The 23,295-nt window shown below is 36.6% G+C and overlaps 1 protein-coding gene across 5 annotated transcripts in view; it reads left to right on the top strand.

Moving 5' to 3' along the window:
- LOC134528012 (jouberin-like) overlaps nt 1-23,295 on the top strand; it is a 68,676-nt gene that overhangs the window by 8,216 nt on the left and 37,165 nt on the right. For 4 of the 5 annotated variants that reach the window (XM_063361170.1, XM_063361173.1, XM_063361174.1 and 1 more), the window contains 4 exons: nt 2,584-2,726; nt 6,650-6,862; nt 14,919-15,110; nt 20,711-20,866. In XM_063361170.1, the coding sequence (XP_063217240.1) occupies nt 2,584-2,726; nt 6,650-6,862; nt 14,919-15,110; nt 20,711-20,866 (704 nt within the window). Of the gene's footprint in view, nt 1-2,583; nt 2,727-6,649; nt 6,863-14,918; nt 15,111-20,710; nt 20,867-22,451; nt 22,977-23,295 lie in introns of those variants that run through there. The other variant, XM_063361171.1, reaches the window with a different exon arrangement.

Genomic DNA, 23,295 nt, shown 5'->3' with positions numbered 1-23,295 from the left:
ACATCCGTTTCCAGTTTGATTTTCGGTGTGTAATATCTAATAAAATTTATTGTCCATAAATAATGACATTCCTTGAATTTCAAACATTAAAAGATTACTTTGAATAAAGTTTTGGTTAAATGTTACTTAATTTTATGATATAACTTCCTTTTCAGTGCTATATGGTGTATTAATTTGCATTTGAGTTTTATACTGTGTTTTGACATACTTTTCGGTGTTATCGCAATCCACCGTATAATCTTGTCCCTATACAATAGTTAATTTATCTTTATTTTGAACTGTCCAACTAAGACAGTACAAATTCTGGGTGCAGGTTGCAATGACGCCTAACTTTTTCCTGCTGGCAACAGAATACTGCCAAGATATCAAAATATAACTATTACAGTTGTTTAGAAACATCAGCCAATGTTGTTGTTACAAAATCTTGTTTTACAGAAATGACTGGTCCAGAGAAACTGGAATAGTATTTAAATTGCAATAATAACTCTAATTACTGGTATAATACCAAGTTGCTATACATGTACCGTTTAGTTACTTTAATGTTAAATAAAATCTAAAAGTAGAACTGCTCACGAAAATATGTATTTTTATCGCTGACTCCTAGATTTTGTACCTGGCTCCTAAACTTTCTGAGATTTTGTAGAGGCCTGCTGTAGGTGTGTGTGTAAATATATATATATATATTTATATAAATATAAATATATATATATTTATATAAATATAAATATATATATTTATATAAATATAAATATATATATATATAATTTTTCTTTTCTGCTGAACACACAATCGACAGTGAGATCAGAAGACACAGATTATCAGGGTTAAAAAAACCAATTTTTTTTGAAAAATCCCAACCCATGAGTTTTTTTATTGAATCTCTTGTTTTTATTTTGACATTACCTGTTTTATTTGTCTTACAAATGTCTGCATTAAATTGGGTTTTCTGAAAATATTTTTTTAATCAGTAAACTGGTTAATATAAAGCTCATCGAAAACCTTCTGTTAAGTTGTCTCCTTTTTTAGGTTTTCTAAATGAAATATTATTTATCTATTACTTATGTGAATTTCTATGTGGTCAGTGTTAGGAAGCTGAATTAACCTTGTGTTTTGTACTTTTGTGGGTATATGTAAATTGTGTTCTTGCTTTGAATGTGTTATTTACGTTAAATTGTAATAAAACAAGATCAATTTTATTAATACATATTAGTATTCTAAAGGAACACAAGTGGGTCATTGACTGGCTTTCTTCAACTAGGTTTTATTAAAAAAACCTAACCGAAAACCCATGGGTTGGGTACATAGCTGCCAACCTTGAAGATTATACACAACAATGTAGTTCAAGGAAGTTGAGAAAGACATTGTACACGACCGATTGCAAGTAACTATCTCTGCATTTGCCTGAGTGGTTCCAGGAAGCCATGGGAATCCTGTATCAAGGGTATGGTCTAACCGGGATTCCAACCCAGGTCTAGTGGTGTGTTGAGTACACTGCCTTGCCACTGCACCACATTGTTCCACCTGCATGTATATGTAGGCTATGTACACACAGGGACGTAACTAGACTAGTTTCCACCCGGGGTAAGAACACATCTTGGTGCCCCCCCCCCCCCCCCCCCCTCCTTCTCTTTATTGTTCATACAAACCAAACCATAATCTTTCCCTACAATACCTGATACTTTTTTGTGTGTTCTAACACTCCAATATTCAAATAAATGTCTACAGTAAAAATTAGTCTGCCAGTTAACTTCCCCCCCCCCCCCTTCCCCTCCAGGCAAATGCGGGACCCGGGACACAAGTCCGCCTCCCTCTGGTTACATCCTTTAGTACAAACACTCCCTAGTGATGTGGACACTGCCCCTTCCCTTCCTCCCCTTAAGGCTCTGTGTTATTTAATGTGTACCTTAATTTCTTAAAACCAGTCTGTATTTCAATCAAAAATTTAAGTGTTGTTGGGAACCCATTTTTTTTTTTAAATGTTAATAAACTTAAAAGAAACAATCAATGAATCAACTGAGTATTGATATAACGTTTTGAGGCATGATCAAATGTCTTTAGTAGTTCACATGGTCCCAATCAGTAATTTAATTTTTAAAAGTTTTTCTCAAATATGCAGACTGGTCTCATTGGTTGTAAGCATTGATGGAAATGATACCAGTGCAAATTTTGAATAATACAGTAAAATATTTTTTGGTCAGTTTGATATGTTATTTATATTTTAAATGTTAAAAATATTTATTTTAATCTCATGTCTGTTCTCAGGCTCATTCCATTTTTGGGCTTCTTCCGTTACCCCACTGTCAATCCTACAGTGGTGCGACCGTTAGCTGAGTTTTAAATTTCCTGGCGTTGTTCCCACTTTTTTCCCTGGGCTGTACTGTGCTCTAGTTACAGTAAAGTTTTAGTCTCAGATAAGCTTATATCAAGGATCTGTGTTCTGACTTAGTACTAATCTTTGGATTCATATTTTTTTTAACAGTAAACATCTGTGCAAGCATTTGTTACTAGGCAAGTATTCGAAATGTGGAATTTGAAATTTATGTTTGATATGTAATGTATGTATGTATTTGTTGTTTTTTCTAGGCACCGAGGGTGGGTGGTATAAAATAGCGTGGGCTTTCCTTAAGCCAGTTGGAAAGAACGGGGTCCTCAACATTGATAAGAAACTACGCCTGCAGCTGTACAAGCCACAGTCCAGCCAGTCTTTCTCTTGCGACGCCTGCGAGGTGAGTTGTGATTGCAGACTTCGGTATTGAAGTTTGTCTGCTGTAACTGGGTATAGTTACGGGGTTTATCTACATGCTGTCAAATAAGTACACCATATATAGTTACTAAAACATTTTGTCAAGATATTATGTAATTATTCAACATGTAAATGTTCACAAAATATCTTTCAGATCAATATTATTTTATTTCTTCTCTTCTGAAGAAATAGAACATAAAAAATCTGAGTTATTTTTGGTGTTTTTTACATCTTTGTTTTTTTTAGTCTCTAAATTAATTATCTGCTTCTGCTGACATCCATAAAATTATGTGTACCGTATATAATTTTATAATCATCAATGTAATGCAAAAAAGATCCCTTTTGACACAGCTTACAGGCATAGGTAGATTTCGAAGTACATATTTATTCTGAAAATATTTGGCAACTTCTATAAACTTCTGAAAAATTAAAGAATTTAATGTACATAATATATTTATGTTCACCAATTTTACAAAATGATCTATTAAATATTTGCTTATTTTATGCAGCGAAAATATTATGAATATTTTTAACTCAGTGTATTTAGCATTAGAACAAATTTCATATTAGTTGCCAAATAAGGTAATTATTTAATTATTTTGACCTTCAAACACTATTTTTCATCCCTTGCACTAATAACGTGGTCATATAATACAGCAAATTTTCTGTTTTTCAAAAAAAACTTTCCCATTTCTACCAGTTTGGTCCAATATTGCCCATTAACGAACTCGACCAAGATTTACCATGTTTATATTTTATGTATCAGTTTGGAAGTGTTTTATGAAAAATTACGGCAGTTTTTGTGTCCACAAAATTGTGATTGATATATCTTATATCTTTAAACGAGCAATTCTTGTATGTATAAATATATATAATCTGAATCTCGGAAACGGTTCAAACGATTTTCATGAAATTTAGTATGCAGGGGGTTTCGGGGGCAATAAATCGATCTAGCAAGGATTCATTTTTAGAAAATGTCATTTTATCCATGTTTTCAATAATCAACTTTATCAATAATCAACTTAAACATAAATGACTCTTCCTGACATCTATTGGTGAGTAATAATACAATTTTTTTTTAAATTGGGAGCAACTAACTGCTTACATACCTGGATGATCAAGCTTTGCTCGGTATTTTTTTTTTGTAAATTGTGTTTTTTAGAAATTATATTTAAATACGAATTACATACTGATGAAATGATGAAATATGAATAATATTTTTCAATTTTACCGACATAATAATAAAAAAAAATGAACTGGTTATTTAAAAAAAATTACGAGTGTAATTAGTTTAATTCATTTGAAAATTTTGGTTGCGCCATTAAAATTCATCCATGCAAACAACATTCACCAAAAGAATTTCTATTTAATTATACGATTAGAAATGCGTTCCTCAGGGAAATGCAATGCACCACAATGGATATGGATACACAAAATTTAAAATGGTCCTAAGGCGTGACTGCAGTAACGGCACATTTATAAGTCGGTAAATAATTATTAAGTTCTAAAGCCCTACGACGTCTTCCGTTTCGACATCTTTGTTCTTCTAATCGGTATTCTCGTTCGTCATTTTCATTAGCTACACGTTGTGCCGCATGCTGCCACAAATCTTGCAGACGTTGCTCTCGTTGTTCATCATTTTCAGCGGCCACACGTTGTGACGCAATTTCAAAATTGAAACAGTGATGACAAATATATATATACTTACGTAGTTTATTGATAAACTGTAAAAAATTAAGTATTTGTTTCTAATAAAATATTAAACTAATTGCACTTGTGATTTTTTATTTAAATAACTTATATATATATATGTGTGTGTGTATATGTATGTATATATGTATATATAAACTTTTGAGTTGATGATGGTTTTGGGGTCTATGAACCATAAAAGGAAAAACTATATGTATAAACATTTTTTGGAAGTCGCACCATGGTAACGGCTATAATAGGTAGTATTTCTTGTCCTGTGATAAATGATTTTATGTGTTTTTAATTTCCTGTCTACCACAATACTTACCTGTTATAATCAGGTTCATAGATTATTTTGTTTCATGGTGGTACTGATGGTAAAATTATGCCAATATAGCATTGCTTTTGCTGCTTGTTTAATGGCCTCCATTGTCTGCATTTCTGTCAGTAGCAAGAAAATTGTATTGCGGCACCATGTTTTTAACCCGTTGAACTTCTATTTTGAACCAGGTTTGCCTACTTATTTTTTTTACAGTTGTAGCTATCCAATTTCTTGAATCATGTGACTTTGTTCTATGCAATGTGATTCAAAGGGACTGGAGAGCCATATTCACATGGGATTGGAACAAGAAATTAAGTATGGCGAACCTGGCTTGACAAAGGTGTTCAATGCAGCCAGCCAATGAGATTTGTGTTCTCTAAAGCTCAGAATTTGGCTTTGGCACACCAAATTTTCCAAATTGTTTTATCTGTACCTTTTGCCATTAACTAAGAAAGCATGTAGGTTGGCTAAGGGTGGCTTTGTGGTTATTATTTGCATAAAGAATCAGCCCATCATAAAAAAATTAACACAAGATGGGCTTTCTCATGCTATATTTATAGTACTTCATGTGCGATGTGCATGTGGGTTGATTGGGTAGAGCACTTGCCTCCCAACCAGGCCTTGCAGGGTTGATTCTAGGTGGGGTTGTGTCGGGTGTTTTCCCTGATTGCACCCGGTTACTAATACTAACCCGGTCCTTCCTCAGTGCTCCATTTTCATCTCATCACCCCTCATAGTCTGTCATTACCTTGATGTTGACGAGATAAAGGCCCCATCTACCTGGGTACACATACGGTGGGTAGAGATTCAGAAAAAAAAATGCAATTTAAAAACTGTTCAAATAACCAAGTGGAGTCTCTTTATTGAAAAAAAAATTAAGAATGCGCAGAGTGTGGATCAGTAGTTCGGTTTCCGTTTAGCATTTCTAAACCGTATTTTTATAAGATTGAAAATGGCTAAAATGCCTATTTTTTAGAATTATTTTTTGACTTGGAACAGATTCTTGAACGCACTCAAGGGACTTGCATTATACCTTTACCTTAATTTCTCTGCCATGTAATGTTATGGCTACCGCTCAAATCTCATAGATGCCCAGCGTGTCCACAGTCTGGAAATTCAGGGAATTTACTTTAAAACCTGGAAAACTCTTAGAAATTCCTCAGAAAATTACAAAATAGAAAAATTATTTCAAAAAATTTGTCAGGGAAATTTTTAAATTCAGTTGTGGCAAAGCAAGGTAAAATTTTTCTACAGATTTGTGTGGACACCCTTGTTGCCATATGCACGACAAGAAGACTGTGCACCATTTCAGAATCTTGCACATAGAGGTGATACCGTGCCAGAAGCACCAACGAGCATCAACCTAATCATCCCACCTCGCTAAAACAATACACCCCTGACTAGGCGGGCCCCTTAAGAGGCCACTCCAGTGTTTCAGGGGCACTACGCAACCCGCATTAACCGCATAAGATTCAATGCTATTTTCATTTTGCTTGTAACTTATTAACTAATATAGATTTCGAAATGATGCTTGCTTGATATGTAAGACAACGATGCTCTTATCAAAGCCCCTTTCTTCAAAAACGTGCATAAATTATGGTTTTATACTAATCTTTACTAATATGCATAAGTGTATTGTCTAGGTTTGAACCATAATTTATGCACGTTTTTGAAGAAAGGGGCTTTGATAAGAGCATTGTTGTCTTACATATCAAGCAAGCATCATTTCGAAATCTATATTAGTTAATAAGTTACAAGCAAAATGAAAATAGCATTGAATCTTATGAGGTTAACGCAGGTTGCGTAGTGCCCCTGAAACACTGGAGTGGCCTCTTAAGCTGTACTTATAAATTTTTTTTTTACATGTGAGTGTGGATCTGCTGTTCCGTCGGCAGCCGTACCTGTGGTGGAGCTCGGGCCAGTGGAGCCGCTACCCGGGCAGCCTGTACGTGACGGTGAAGGGGATCCACCCGCCGGGCGACCTTCCACCCGCGTTGCGCTCGCGCAGTGCCCTGCAGGGCGAGCGCGGCTCGTGTCGCATCGTCATCGAGCCAGACGGAGACGGGCTCGAGCAGACGTCCTCGCCTGCAGCGACCCCGTCGGCCGCCGTGAGTCCGCCCGAGGGCTGTGGGAACATTCTCAACATCGTCAGAGCGATGCAGAACTCTGCCACAAATATGGGATATCTGTGTGATCTTTTGGGTTGTTTATTTTGTACATCGCGTGGTTGCACACAGCCTTAGAGCTCTGTCTCACATGCTATGTTGGATTTTTTTTTTTTTTTTGTTTTCTCTCCATTCTTTTTTGCTTTTAGGGTTTTTTTAAAATGTTAATTGAATACCTCCCTTGCATTTGTTCTGCCACATATATTTTCAACAGATATTCACGTCGTGTAACATCATGGGTGTAAAAAGGTGTGCAATAAATAACTTGCAAGTCTTAATACAATTATGATATTACGTTAAGTGAATATCTGTCGAAAATATTTGTGGCAGAAAAGCAAACGCAAAAAAGGTATCAAGTTTTAATTTATAAAACAACCCTTGAATATAACTGCTAACGAAAAAAACCAAGAAAAATAATCAACATTATGTGTGAGACTGAGCCTTAGGCGACACTTCGAACCACTTGGGTACTGACTCAGTGCTCATGAAATTAAGTTATTCTCATTATGGTTTGTTGGGATCCAACTCACGACCCTTGTTACATGAGTGTGATGCAGTAGTGATCACCACCATCAAGGACACATGGTGTTTTGGGTGTTGGATGCACCACTCTCAGCTTGGCTGTTGTGTGCAAAAATTGGTGTGTTTTTCTTTTTTAATTTTTATTTAAGTTTTATTAAATTTTTTCTGCCCAATTTGCATACATATTTGGGTTGGAATGGCAGCTGTCAGTTTTAAGTAGAGTTTTACAGTGAAACCGCATTAATCAAAACCCTGTTAATACAAAACACTTATTAATACAAAGATATTTTCACAGTCCCTAGAAATTATATAGGATTTAATACAAAATCACAAAAATTTTGTTATTATGTAATACAAATGGTTATTGTGCCAAGGAACAAAGTAAAAGATTGTTAATACAAATATCCCAGAATAATGTAAAAAAAAGAAAAATGAAGTTCAACTAAAACAATACTGATTCCATTGCATTGGTTCAGTGTAGGTAGCAGAAGAAAAACTTACATATTCATATTCCTTCAAATTATGGCATCTTATGTTCACTTTCTAATAAACAGATATGGGATATACAAGGATTTGATGTGCCACAAACAAACAAACAAATTTTTAGCTTTCATTAAACATATGGAATACTCGTGCGTTGTGAACTTGCTTCACTAAACTGATGACTTCACAATGTCGTCCTTCACTATTCATCAGTAGTGAACACAAAATTTGGGCATGAACAATATGCATTAAAAAGGTCTACGACACCTATACAATAGACACACTTTATAAAACACTTAACTGTGGGGCTTAAATTTCCTACTTGGCATTTCAGTACATGCTTTAGTGCAAATTAAGTTTTATCAATATGTTGCCGTAATCAATTAAAATATTGATGGCAAGCACAACGTTACTCTCTAGTAAAATGTATGAAACTGACTATTTACGACTCAGCATAAAAAAAAGTTCAGAAACCTTCTTGAAATAACTGGTATTTAAATTATTGACCACTGTCTTTATTCTTTAACTCAGATGCTACAGTAAACACCACAGAGTATGTGGTCACTGTTGCTGTTGCTACTGGCCTCGTTTCGTGATAGTACGCCAGCTCGGTGGCACATATGACTTTTCCAAGGGGCAAGGAACTTGCTCTCGTCGCTCGACACAGTTCCAAGGAGAGGTGTAGTCGCTGATCTCCACATCTCGTTAGCACCAGAAAGACTCATCGTCTTCCTCCCAGCCGAATGGCCTCAGTTAGTTGCACTGCGACTTGAACCAGCCGTAAATTCGGATCACGTTGGCGTCGCTGATGTATTACACTTGCTGCTCCCAGGGCGAGTGAGTGTCATTAGCTGTTGGCACGCTGTAACATCTTGCCCTCTGTCCTCAGCCCCTTTGCCGACTTGTCTGCTTGCTCCTACTCGTTGGGTTAATTGTACTCGTGGGGTGAGTGTGGCTTGCTCGTCTGTGTACCCAAACCAGTCACATAAGTCATCAGATGTTTCTCCTGTCTGGTAGTCCATTCGTCTGCTGGGTACTGCTTGTTTGACTCTAGGCCCTTGCAGAACGAGTGTACCTCATTCGTGTGGGACTTAAGCCAGGCACTTAAATCCTCCTGCCACGCCCCTGCCACCACTTTATTCTAGCTCGTTGTTTACCAGTTCTTTCAATGTTTATTTACTCGTTACTCATCAAGCGAGTCTACTCTTGGCCTTAGGATTTGAGCAAAGGAGCCTCGGTTCTGGTGATGTCAGCCTCAGTTGTGGTTCCTAGTGACAGGGCTTACCCCAAAGAGTGTTCTTCGGTCGGCGTGGCGGGTGGGCAGAGCTTCACTTGGTCTCTCGTAGTGGCGATGTGGTATCTTGGAGCGTCAGTGCTATCTTTCTTTTCGCTAAAAAATCTGGGGTTTATGCATCCCTCCAGGTGTATCAGTCATTATGAATCAGAATATTCTTTAATCCACTCGCCAAAGCTGTGCAGAAAGCATAAGCACCAGAAGGAACCTCCAATGCCACATAACAGTCAAATGTACAAGAAACTTTGTATTTAACCTCGCTCAAGCTTCGCAGTTTGCCTAACCCACAGACAAGCTGAGTTGCCCTCACACTGGGAAGTGAAGTGGGTTGCATCCTTTCAGGGATGCGACGAAACACACCTCGTACGTCGCTGTGAAAAAGTGTAACAGGTTGAAAGATAACATCCTTCACAGTCTTTTTGTAGGTAATTTCTAAAACTTTTCTTTTTTTTTCTGCCTTAAATCCTTTAAAAAGTAGTACAATAAAAATATTTGTTTTGAGCCACTAGTGTAGTCATCCTAAAATTAAATTATACAATCCCTTATAAAAAGTGTATGTGGTGCTGTTTAATATTGTGTGTGAGTTTTCTTGAAGCATATAATATTTTTTTTAGGTTTATTATGCATGTACTACATGAAAAAAAATATTTGTAACATTATTTGAATTTCATTTAGAAATTATATAAATGTTAAGATTATATTTAGTAATGGTTTGGTTAATACAAACTTTGATATTGCAAAATAACGAAATTAAGGTCCCTTCAGGTTTGTATTATTGATGTTTTACTGAACTCTGTAACATGAAAAAGAAAAATAATTGTCCAATCACCTTTCTACGAATAAATGAAACTACTTACAATAAGTTAGTAAGTAACTTTCCAGCTACTCTGAACTTTTTGGAACCAGATTCTGAGTCACTCCTGTCAGAAACTATACAATAATAGCATATCATGTCTTTTCCTACTCCAACTGAAATTTATTGGTTAATTAATATATTTATTTATTCATTTATTTATTGATGTATTCATTTATTGAATTATTCAATTGTTTTAATCATTCATTCATTCATTTGTATTTGTATTATGAACACCAACAGTTTATGCAACTTTAGTGGTGTGCATATAACAATTATTTTTATAGTTAAAGGGGCAGAGATAGGAACTAAATGAGGAGTTTCAAATATTTTTATGCCATAACCCATTTTTATGTTTTATTATTAAAATTTTGCCTTCGCTAAGGCAGATGTCACACATTAAAAGATTTAAAGAGACTATAAACTGGGGTTTATAGACAGTATCATTACAGTTGTAGTTAGAGTCATGCGAGTATAGGCTTTTTAGGTTGAGTCGAGTTCGAGCGAGTATTCAAGAAATGTTTCGATTTCGAGTTAAATTCGAGTCGAGTAGTAAAATCCATAAATATCCATTATTTATGTAGGCTATAACTGTCATGTTTAAAGACCAGCAAATATCAAGGCCCTATACAAATCTCGGGTGTGAGGATTCTCATTGCTGCAAATATTTTCATGGTCTTTAATAATTTTGTTTCTTTTGAAAATGCAGAGTATTATTAAAATTTACTTGTTAACCAAAAAAAAAAGTATAAAGGCATTTTTTAATCACCGACACAGAGCAAAATTTTATTCAAAACCATAGCATAAGTGCAAAAGTATTTGTCAACATTCTTACCAGTCACCTAGCTGCAGGGTATATTAAGGATTTCCACTATTTAAGGAAATTTTTGTAGCTATACAATGAATATCAACTTTTTTTTAGAATAGTTATACTGTATATATTTTAATATACATGCCTAAGCCTGAACATAACTCAATATTTAAAAAAAAAAGAAAAAAAGACAGCAATATTTTACGATAGAAATGATCATAATCAACATTTTTGTAAAAGTCTTTCATGGAGAAACACCAGCTGTTCAATGTGCTCTGGAGCAAGGTTTTCTCGGCGTGTGGATACAGTAGAATCTCGTTATAAAGTACATCAATAAAGCCTCATTTTTATACTTAGTAATGAAAGTACTTTATTCTGAAAGTTACCTTTAATACGTAGTATTTTTGAATTTTTAAAAATAAAGTAGTAGGGGATCAAATGTTACATTAGCTTGGAAGCAAATATTTGTAAAATGTAAAACAACAAGTATTTTAAAAAAAATTACTGAACTTAATACAGTAGACTAAATTCTAAGCCTACATATACAAAATTTATTTCTGTCGAACACAAAATGACAAATGGTTTAAACTATTTTGCAGATATGTACATTTATTGGGATAGAATTCCCTCATCATCTTCTAGGCGAAGTCTCTGGTGACCAGCAGATAAAGATGACTGCTCATACAGTTTAATAATTTTTTCGCGATCTTTTATTATTGTTGACAGTGTAGTGGGCACCAAACCAAACAACCGTTCCACATCTGCATTTTTCCTGCCTTTTTCAACATCTTTTAAAATTTCCACTTTTTCCTTCAAAGTAAACTACTTGCGTTTCTTTTTATCTTTTTGGCCATCCATCCTGATTAAAATATTCATATTCAATCAACAATATTGTTTGCCTCGTGCCACGTCCAACGTAAACCTCTCATCTGTAGATAACCATAGCTCCGCACTAGTAGCGCGCGTCGCGAGCATGGCTGTGCCAGGCAACATTCCGACCTTCATGGCAAAACAATTAAAGCGTGTCGGCCATGTTGTGACACCTAGCAGTTCAAAAATTAACCTGCATAAATTAACATTTTTGGATTTTCTATTTTGTATATAAGTTAAAATATAATTTTTATTTAACGTTTGTATCTGCGGTAATTGAAACTTTTAAAACGTGCTCTATAAATAACCAAAAGATGGCGCAGCTAAAACAATTGTCTTGAAGAGGGGCAAGAGAGCAATCGATTGTTTAGATCGTCTCGTGCACTAAAGTGTGTGTTCCATGGAGGAGGACGAATGGCACGTTATACTGTGTTTGTTTACGTTTTATACTTGTTAAAAATTCTTGAAAATGATAAAAATTAATTATAATGTACATTTATATTAAAGAACCCCTGCGCAAACACAGTAACTATTATGTAAAATTTCCCTGATAGCTGGAAAGGAATGGTCGTTGTATTGGGTTTCTTTTATTTACAAGCGCAAACAAGGTTAGTTAACATGTAATTTTAAGTATTTTTATACTTAGGCCTAACCAAAAAAGTCTGAAAAGACATCATTAAACTCGAACTTGACTCGTGAGTCATGAACGTCCGTGCCGAGTCCGAGCACTAATTAAAAATTCAACCCGAACTCGAAATTCGAGTACTCGCAGGTCTTTAGTTGTAGTTATTCCCAAAAATGAATGCATTACTAAACGCCAAATACTTCACAGAAGAAACTATTTGTAGCTGTAAACTTCAAGAATTCCTCTATGATGTAAGCCATATTTTGAAAAACAAATGATAGAAAATTGTTGTGGCATAAACTCTGTCAAAACCAATATTTTTCCTTTAATCTCTTAAAACCATCTTGACCAAATGAATTTGGAATGAGTGAATTCAAAAGTTTTAACTATAGCTGGAACGCACTACGTATGTATGAAATTAATTTTAAGTGCCACTAATTTTAAAATCCTAAAAAATTTGTATTGAATGAATGTTGTGTTTTAAATGTATCTCATACAAAATTCTTCTGTAAACAGGATGTCTTCATGTCGAGAAACTCATGAAAAAGTAACAGAGCTAGGATCGGTCACAAAAGTGACCAAAAAGTCACAAAATAAACAGTACCGTGTTTTATCACATAATCGTCGCACATTTTATACTAAAATCAAGTTTCAATAGTAGGGGTGCCACGTTTATGTGAGAAAGGCATTTTTTGTTAGGTAAAATTATTCATTAAAACAAAACCTATTCAGAATAAGTATGTTCATTTAAAAAGTAGAGTATACAAAAGCACGCCAAACAATTTAAATTAATAAGTCATGCAACAAAAACATTTTGTGCAACTTTAAATAGAAAAAAAAACTGTGACGCGAACGTGAGTCGGAGTGTATAACTATCGTCATAGTACAGGCCATGAGAAAGCGTGGCCTATCAAATGTAGTTAACTCGACACTAGACAGAGCGCGCGCTGCATGCAATCAATGAGCTATCTGTATCAATATTCGACTACTCTATATGGGAATCAACATAACAACCAAACATGAATGATGCCAACTAGCGCTGGCTACATTTTTGTAAGCTGTACACAGCGGCGATGAAGACAAAAACATAAAGGTTATAAGTTATAACGTTTGAAAATGTCTTTAAAAAAAAATTTACACATCAGACAACTTCGTATTTCTTTTAATTAAATAATTAAGCGTTAATATCCTAATGAATATTAGTTTTCAACTGTAAAATACATTGTTTATACGGGAAAACTACCTACACAAAGCGCTCAGAATCTAAATAATCATGCGACATTTATGCAATATAAATTTTTCTCCAAATTTTGATTTCCTAAAAAATGGTGCGACGATTATGCGCGTACGACGATTATGCGATAAAACACGGTAACTGTGCTGGAAGTTACTAAATTTTAGTTCCGAGCAGCCTTTTGCTAGCTTGAAATTTTTTTTTTTTTTTACACCTTGTAGTTGCATATTGAGACCGCCCACTAAAATCAAATGTAAATTCTCTGAAAACATTTTGGCTTTGTTACAAAAATCTAGCCTTTTTTGTGAATAGTAGATCTTTTTCATAAAATGTTGTTTAATATTGCTTATTATAAATAAAACTGACCCTGTGATATAAAGAAGATGTAGAAAAGGTTTTTAATAAAAGGTCCTGAAATAGTCCTAAAATGGGTTCACCAAGCATTTATAGACACCTTGTGAAAGCTCCTGAAATATTTGTGAAATTGGTTCACCAGTTATTTTTTACAGGTTGTCTACATTCTGGAATCATGGAACAGTTAGGGGAGCTGGGATTAGTCAGAGAGTTAGGGAATTTACTTGAAATCACAGAAAAGTCGTGAAAAATTTTAGAGGTAGTAATTTGAGGTAAAAATTTTACCGTCCATTCTGCCAACTCAGACTGTGAAAGCATTTGGTTTCAGATGATGTTTAGTGCGGTCATACACACTATAAAATGGCATATGCTAGGTTCTGTGTGAATTATTTTGTTATATAATTCTGTGCCAGATCTGTGGGAGGCTGTATTTTATTTCTTTCTTTCAGGAGATTGTAACATAAATAAATTATATTAAAAAAAATTATGAGATTTGAAATTTTAGTTATGGAAAGTCAGGAATATTTTATTGCAGACTAGTTAATGCCTCATAAAAAGCATCTCTCCCTAATTCTTTCTCAATATCACTATCTCTCTCTATATCTCTATATCTATATACATACATACCCCTCAGTATATATCTCTCTCCTATGTATACCTAAGTATATATCTCTATATATGTCATACTCTAGCAATGAAAATATAAAAAAAAAATATATGTTTTCACCTATCTATATTTTTATCTATCTTTTTACTTAACACAGGTGTGACATAGGTATATAAAATATATATGTACTCAATTGCAACTATGTGTCAAAAATTCCAAAGCAAACGCGGAAGAACTTTCATGGTTTTAAGATTTTGAACGAACGAACATTTACATTTTTGTTTAGTAGGCTGTATAGATTTGTGTGTTGATCCAGTGTATAACTGAAAGCACCTGTGCTTCACAGGACGCCGTGCCAGACTCGCTGCGCCCGAACTGGTCCAGGCTGCCCTCCCAGTCGTGCAGGGTCCCAAACAGACGGGCCCTCACCTTGGACACGCCCCCGCGGGGGTGCTTCGCAGTCAGTTTCAGTTCCTCTGGCCTCTTCTTGGCGTGTGCCCTCGCGTCGCAGGACACCTTCGCCATTGCTGTCTACACGGTGAGTCCCGAGTGTGAGATGAGCAGGACACAGCTCACCTGTGGTCGGAATCTTAACATAATCATTCCATAGAGTGAACAAATTATAGATTTTCATCTTTCATTTTTCTATTTGAAAACTTTTTTATTGTAAATTTAGTTTAAGTTTTTATTTTTGTCCACACAAAATTATGAACTGACACTTTGGTAAGAAATTTTTTAAAAATCATTTTCATTAATATTTTTATCATTTTATGTAGTTATGGCGATGTGCAGATCCAAAATTTAGTGGGTTTATAAAAAAAAATAATTTTTTTCATTAAAAAAATGCAATTTCACCTTTATTGTCATAAAAAATCAAAACACGTGTAATACCCTCTTTTATCGCATAATCGTCGCACCCATATTTTAGGGCGTCAACATTTGGATAAAAAAGCTCTTGCATAAAGACGCATGATGTTTTTGGTCCTGCTATTAGATTCCGAGCACTTTGTGTAGGCATCCTTTTTGTATAAAACAATGTATTTTAAAGTAGAAATCTAATATTTATTCGGACATTACCACTTATTTAAATAACGGAAATACTAAGTTGTCTGGCGTGTAAATTTTCTTTTAAAGACTTTTTAAAAGTTATAACCTTTATCTGTTCGTCTGTGTCACAGCGGTGTACTGCTTATAAAATAGTAGCCAGCGCTGGTTGGCATTATCCATGTTTGGTTATGTTAGTTCACGTATAGAGTGCGCACAAGTAGTCGAATATCGATATCTCGTCGATTCATGCAACGCGCGCTCTTTGTCAAGTGCCGAGTTAACTACATTTGATAGCCCGTACTCTTTCGTGGGAAGTGTGTACTACGATGATAGTTAAGCATTAGTTCACGTCACAGATTCAAGTGGCTTGCGTTCGGGTCACAGATTTTGTTTTTCTATTTAAATTTGAATAAAGGTTTTTTGTTGCATGACTTATTATTATAAATTGTTTGGCGTGCTCTTGTACACTCCACTTTTTTTTAATAAACGTACTTTCTATGAACGGGTTTTGTTTTTATGAATAACTTTACCTAACAAAAAAATTTTTTTTCTGCATAAACGTTGTACCCCTACTTTTCAAACTTAATTTTAGTATAAAATGTGCGATTATGCGAGAAACACGGTAATAAATACTTCAATCAATTGACTCAATATTTGGTAGTAAGACACTTAAAATGTGTTCATAAACAATTCTACACATATGGATTGGAGTAAGTTATTTATAGATACAAAAATTAAAAGTATAGCTTAACATTTTGTTTGAATGTATTGTGATATTTACAGCCATATTTTTATGGTTTGGTATTTTGACAAGTTTTTTTTATATGGGTTTCTGTTTTAAAGTATTGTGTAATCAGTAATACGTATGTAAAATCACTCAAATATCAAAACAAGAAATGGCATTAGTGGAACTAGTTAACCTACATAACTTTTTTAAACGTTGATAATAATATTTGAATGATTGTATGGTTTAAGTTTATTTCTGGGGCGAACATACCGTAATCACTCGGTAATGTCCGCAGTAATTTGACCACTTTTTTGGCCAAAAAAATGGGGTGCGGACATTATGCGAGGAAAAACAAAAATACAAAATTTTGTGTCATAATTATTATTAAAAAGACACAAAACGTATCTAAAATCAATTTGGATTTAACTAGCTACGTATTTTAAAAGAATATTTCTGCGGGATCGCTTGCAAACAACCCGGCTTAGACCATGTTTACTTTGCTGTAATTGCCACCGGTAACTGTCTCGCACCCGCCGGAACATTAAAAAAAAATTACGCGCTACACTGAAATAATTGTGGTTACGTGTGCCTTATTAATGTGATTTATATGTGATGGATTAAAACAGCTATTAACGGCACGGCTGCAATATTTTAGCCGTACCATATCTTTACGTGCGGCGCGTAGGGAACCAGCGAGCTGGCAACAGCGCAGTGACTCACCAGTTCCACATCTGCTGTGCACTGTACTCCCCCCTCTCCCGGCAACTGATGGCCTTCGTGACGTAGAGGAAGGGAAAGGAAACATTTAGAGCGTGAGAATGGCCAAGGGAGGGATTCCAACCAAATGTAAACAAAGAGGGGTTCTGTTCTGTTCTGACACGTAAAACAGGGTACACACTAATTAAAGTTGACATTTCTTTTACGCTGCGCTGCGTGTCTTACCTCAACAGAAAACAAGACTGATCCATGTCAGCAAATGTGATGTTAATTTTTTTTCCCGCGCCTTTACTTGAACTATTTCATTCGAAACAGCACAGGCATTACTTCTTAATTCACGTATATAGTCTAAAACTTTAACTTCAAGTTCTGGGAACTTCCCAGCCTTGGGTCCGCGAAACGCACGCCGTGTTGCATTTGTTGACTGCAACTGTTCTTTTATTTTCCGCCACTGACGAACACTTTTTTCGTGCACTTCAAACTCCCTTTTAGCAGCCCTGTTCCCATGCTCTTCAGCATAACGAACAACTCTTAATTTAAACCGCGCAGTGAAGGATTTATATTTACCCATTCTGTACTCTACACTACAAAACTCGACGCGAAACTCATGCCTTGAACTTGCATGCGTGATGGTCAGCTGTGTTTACCGTTACCGTGCTTTGTTCAGTTCAACGAATTTCCCCACCCTTTCAGGACAGGAGAGAAAGGACAGCTGAAGGTCACGGCTTTGTTTACAGAGCCGTCAACTTTCCATTCGTACTACGTCCTTTAGGGGTGGCCAAAGTTGTGTTGCCCGCCGTAGACGACTGGTGCGGACATTATGCGAATTTTTAATATTTTCTTTTAAGGATATATAAATAAAGGGTGCGGACATTATGCGAGGGCGGACATTACGCGAGTGAATACGGTAATATCAAATTTAAATTTTTGTATTAATGTTGTATAAATTTAGTTTTATTAATATGAATCAAAAAATTAGTGTACAATGTTTTTTCCCATAATCATTATACTTGTACATTTTCTTGTGATGTTTCTCTGTAGGCCTTAAGCCATGTCTGTATGGTATCAGCTATAAACTGCTTTTATCTGCTTCAGTTTGAAAATCTTACATTGAAGCTAAATTAGTTTTTTACTTATTTCATAAAATTTTAGTGTATAAACAAAAGCCTAAAGCAAAGATTTAAGAAATCAAATTTATATTTTAATTTAAAAAAATTATATTGAAGGTAATTTTGCTGCATTTTGTTGTTTTGCTGGCATTTCAATGTTATGCGTGTATTCACTTACATTTCTGTGTTTGACAGTGTATTAACTTCAGTTTTGTTTTTGTTTCAGTTTTATTACCATTTATCATATTAGTTTGCAGTAGTTCAAACTACTATACTGTAACTTTCAGCTCTTCTTCAAAACAAACTTCTAACTCGGGCCGTACACACTATTAAAGGCCAACGCTTTGCCTTCAAAGTTCTTGTAGAGTAGCCCTTGGCACGCCCTGCGTGCCAGACGTAAATGCATCGCCTTGATGCCTTCCTTCCGTGCCGTGGGCACTTCCGTGTCGCCTGTCCATCCTCGGGTTGCAAAGTTCCGCGCACTGACGTAGTGACTCGTGGGCACGTGACCGGCCTCAATGACAGTCGGCGACGCAGCCCTCGCTTCGGCCGCTGTGGGTCGTGTGACGTCAGACTGGTGATCCTGGTGCCCCAGTAGCCAGCCAACGTAGAACACAATCAATTCGGCGAGGATTTATTAAATAAAAGTTTAAGTATAAACTAACTAAAATAAAATTTACAAAAATTAGTAACAAATGAACATAAAAATATGCAAACAGTTAATGCAAAATGTTTCTAAACAGATTTTAAAAATTACCAAAATCTTTAAAGTAAAAAGCTATTCTGACACTCAAGAGTCACCAACTATTGAGTTACTAATGTGGCCAAGTGACATGTGTTAAATGTGAGACATGTTACGTGAGACAGACTGTATATTTTTGGAATTAAAATTTTAGTTTTTTTACACCAAATTAATATAAAATTAATTGTGTTATTGTTGTGAATACACAGTTATCTCTGAAAGATACCTTGATGATGGATGATTATTAATTATTATTTATCTTACTTCAAGAATAACACTTTAATGTTATTTTTTTCCAATATGAGGAAATGCTAGTGAGGTACGTAATATATGTTTGTATGTTAAATAACTGTTGATAATAAATACAGACCACAAACAAGCATGCACAAAACACAATAAAAACAACATAAACACTCAAATTTTCAGAGACATTGTTACTCATAACTCAAAACATGTTTATGTTGCATTATTACAGTGCAATATAGCCAATATGAACACTGAATACTTGCAAAGTGTTTTATTCAGTCATTAGGGCATCAAACCATCAAACTACTTGTTATATGTAGGTATGTTGCCAGTTACAGATGTAAGACTGGATAAAATTAAGTTTAATTTTGGAGATAATGGCAGGAATGGCTGTCAGATATTGATTACAAAATATTCATTTGAGCTGTAATGTGTTCTTATATGTATTTATTTACTTTATTGTACCATTTGGTCTTCACTTCTTTGAGTGCTCTTTCAAACCCACTGTATTGGTTATTTCATTTTATTTTTGTTACTATTATTGCAAATTTTTTGCTGTAAATTTACTGTGCTTACCTAATATGTTTTGTTCTCAAATCTCAAATCTAATAGCAGGAAAATGTGAACACAAATGTTCATTATCACTATCACTTACGTGACCCTTTATAGCTCAAAATTAATGCTTTGTACCCAAATATCTAGAGAAAATTTATGATACAACAAAAAATGCACGCGAGCTATCAGAATAAATTGACAGGAAAATTCCTAAATAAGAGTAATATAAAAATTATAGAGCCATAAATTTTTGTTTCATATTGTTTAATACCTTTTGTTAAAGTACGTGTGTTACGTAAAAATATTAGTGTCTGCAGACAAAGGCTCAGATTTCTCTAACATGTACAAATCATTGAGTATAAATAAGCTCTGTTTTTTTTTTCTTTCCAAAAAATTAATTTATATCATTGTGAAAGTTGGCCATGTGCAGAGACTGGGGAAAAGAGAGGCTGCCTAGGAAATATGGACTTGCACAGAAAGAAGAACCCAAGAATGACCAAGGAGGAGGGCGGGAATAGCAGATAGTTAAAGGAGTGCAGGAGAGAGGAGAAGACTGGAACAGGGTGAAGGATGAGGAATGGTGGAGTGACAAGAGGGAGATTGAGGCAGTATTTATCGTTGCTGACCCGGCCGCGGGCTGGAAGCAGTCGAGGGTGGTGGTGATCAGTGGCGTAGCCAGGATTTGTGTATGGGGGGTGTTAAGAAGTATGCCCCCGCCCCCCCCCTCCGTATTAAAGCAGGGGGTCCGGGGGTCCTCCCCCGGGAAAATTAGGTTTTTAAGGTGTAAAATAGTGCTATTTTAGCAGTTTTCGGTACTTAAATTTAAATATTGTAATGGTAAATTTTTTTTTAAATTTTAATATGAAATTTGTTTGAGTGATGAATAAGAAATTAATTAAAGATTTGGTGCTAAGGGGGGGGGGGTTAACCCCTAAACCCCCAAACCCCCCTCCCCCTGGCTACGCCCCTGGTGGTGATTGTCGTGGCGTGCCTAGATCCCGGAGGGCATGGAGTACGTAAGGCTGCCCGCCCACCAGGGGCTGGTGTACGACCTGCGTTGGTCCCACGACGATGCAGCGCTGCTGAGTGCGTCGGCCGACTGCACTGCTTGCGTCTGGGACGTGCCCGGCAAGAGGAGGCAGCCCTCGCACGTGAGCACCTCCGTCGGCCACCGGGGGGGGGGGGGGGGGGGGGGGAGGTTTCAGCCGGTCGCTAAATGCAGTAAAACCCCACTAATACAAAACCCTGTTAGTACAGAACTCTCATTAAAGTATATAGTGTGTTTTTCACAGTCCCTACAAATTACATAAAGAGTTATGGTGCTAAGTAATTTGTTTAATACAAAAGTATGGTTATTATGGAGTACAAAGTGTTTTTGTTCCAAGGGTAAGTTAAATTATAGTAGTGAAGGATGGTTAATATAAATATCTAGGCCTGTGCTATAATTTGAATTTTCGAATACGAATATAAACTATTAATATTTGATTCAACCTCTAATACTAACACTTCGCGAATATTTGTTTGCTTACGAATACTTGACATAGCATGTCTCGTGAGTTTGTCATTTTTATTTGCTACTGTCTTGTCAAACATTAATGGAAAAAATCACAGTTCAAAACATGGCATATTTGTCATTTAAAACCTGAAAACTAAATATAATTTGTATTCTTTTCGTCACACGTGCCAGAAGTTACAAAGAAAATTTGACGCGTGCCCGCCCTCCCTATATTAAATATCACGTTACGTTACGTGATAATTAAATCCAAAACAAGTTTTAATAAGTTCAGAAGCAATTCAGGGAAAAATATTTCGGCAATAGGCCTACTCACGTAATATGCGGCGACGAATCTGTGCGACGTCGTAGGTTATAAACAAAGCGACAAACAATAGAATAATTCATTAAAGCAACCAACCATCTTTGCCCTTTATTTTTTTACATCGCTATAACCACACATATTAATGCACTGCAGTATATAATAGTAAATATGGACGAGTTGTGTAAACAAATGTATATTTTTCTCTTGCCACAGCTAAACATGTACATTGTGACGCCATCTTGTGAACGGCGATCTACCAACTGTATTTATATTTTATAAAAGTATAAATTTAACTAATTAAGTTGTGAAAGAAAGTTTAAATACTTTTTAATACATAGGATTGAATATTAATGTAGGTACATATAATTATTTATGCCACGTTTATCTTTTCATTTTAATTATTAATATCTAGTTTATACTTCCACCACCAGGGCAGGGAAATTTCAGCGAGATTCATGCGCGCGCATCTCATCCCTTCCAAAGAGGAGTTAGTTCGCCCCTCCCTTCATTTCTTCGTTCCCGCGCATTTCTCCCTATATAAAGGCGAGGTCATCCACCTGAAAGTCAGTTGATCGGCCCGACGGCCAGTGAGGCTGGATTCCGCCCACTGGCCATAGGACGATCATAGGGGGAGCAGCAGAACAACTGGCTATCCGTCTTCTGCTGCTCGCACCCCTCCTTCGCGAGTTAGGCCATCCGAGGACCTATCTCGGCCTAGGGAATTTGTCTCCCTTCCCCCCCCCCCCCCCCCCCTTTCTGGACGATAGGGTGTACCGTGTGTTTCAATTCAGTGTATGTTGTAAAAGCCGATGCAGGCAACAAATTGAACTGTTTTCGACAATTCAGGTCAATAAAGTTCCGTGAAAATACCGACATTATTTTCAATCAATAGTTTAGTCCCTATCTCTCACCCCACTAGCTATTCGCCTGCATACCAGCCGAGTGTGAAACCTGCCGCAAGACCAGCAGCTTGGACCTTCTCTCACCCAAGAGAGACATCGGTGAAAGAAGAGAAAGGAGACGGAACATCATCTCCGTCATCACCACAAAAGTTTGGCGCCCAACGTGGGGCCAGACCAGCAGCTTGGACCTCCTCCACCCCTGCTGGCTCTCTGTCAAGAGGGTTCGGTGCGAGAGGGGTGCAAGAAGAGAGGAGACATCAGCACATCATCAAGTTTGGCGCCCAACGTGGGGCCAGACCAGCAGCTTGGACCTCCTCCACCCCTGCTGGCTCTCTGTCAAGAGGGTTCGGTGCGAGAGGGGTGCAAGAAGAGAGGAGACATCAGCACATCATCAAGTTTGGCGCACCAACGCGGGGCCCGTTGATTGTTCTACAATACCCGTGAAGACCCATTGCAAGCTCTACCAGACGGACTAGTCAGCAACCACCATGGCCCACACCGGGAACTGCAGCAAGCAGTCAAGTGCTCCTGACCTTCCTACCACCAGGGATTCCCGAGAAGTGGACCCAGACATCGGAGGGGAACAGCCTCCCCTCCTGGCGCCCAACAGCTGTCCTACCTGTACATACCCAACGACGGCGGACGCAGTCCATCAACTCTGCGCTGTAGAAGACTGCCCTGGAACCGGAATCCACCAGATCAGCTGTGCTCACTGTGGACTCCTGTTCCATCACTCTTGTCTGGGATGGCCAGACGAGCCCCGAGATCATGCCGGACTGGAGTATCGATGCCCCGCATGCCAGCAGAGACAATCCTGCTGCAGCCTGGACCAATGCCCTGGGCAAGGCCGCTACCGAATTC

Source organism: Bacillus rossius, chromosome 1 (genome assembly GCF_032445375.1).
Source record: "Bacillus rossius redtenbacheri isolate Brsri chromosome 1, Brsri_v3, whole genome shotgun sequence".
Classification (NCBI taxonomy): Eukaryota; Metazoa; Arthropoda; class Insecta; order Phasmatodea; family Bacillidae; genus Bacillus; species Bacillus rossius.
This window is presented reverse-complemented; position numbering and strand designations above follow the sequence as displayed.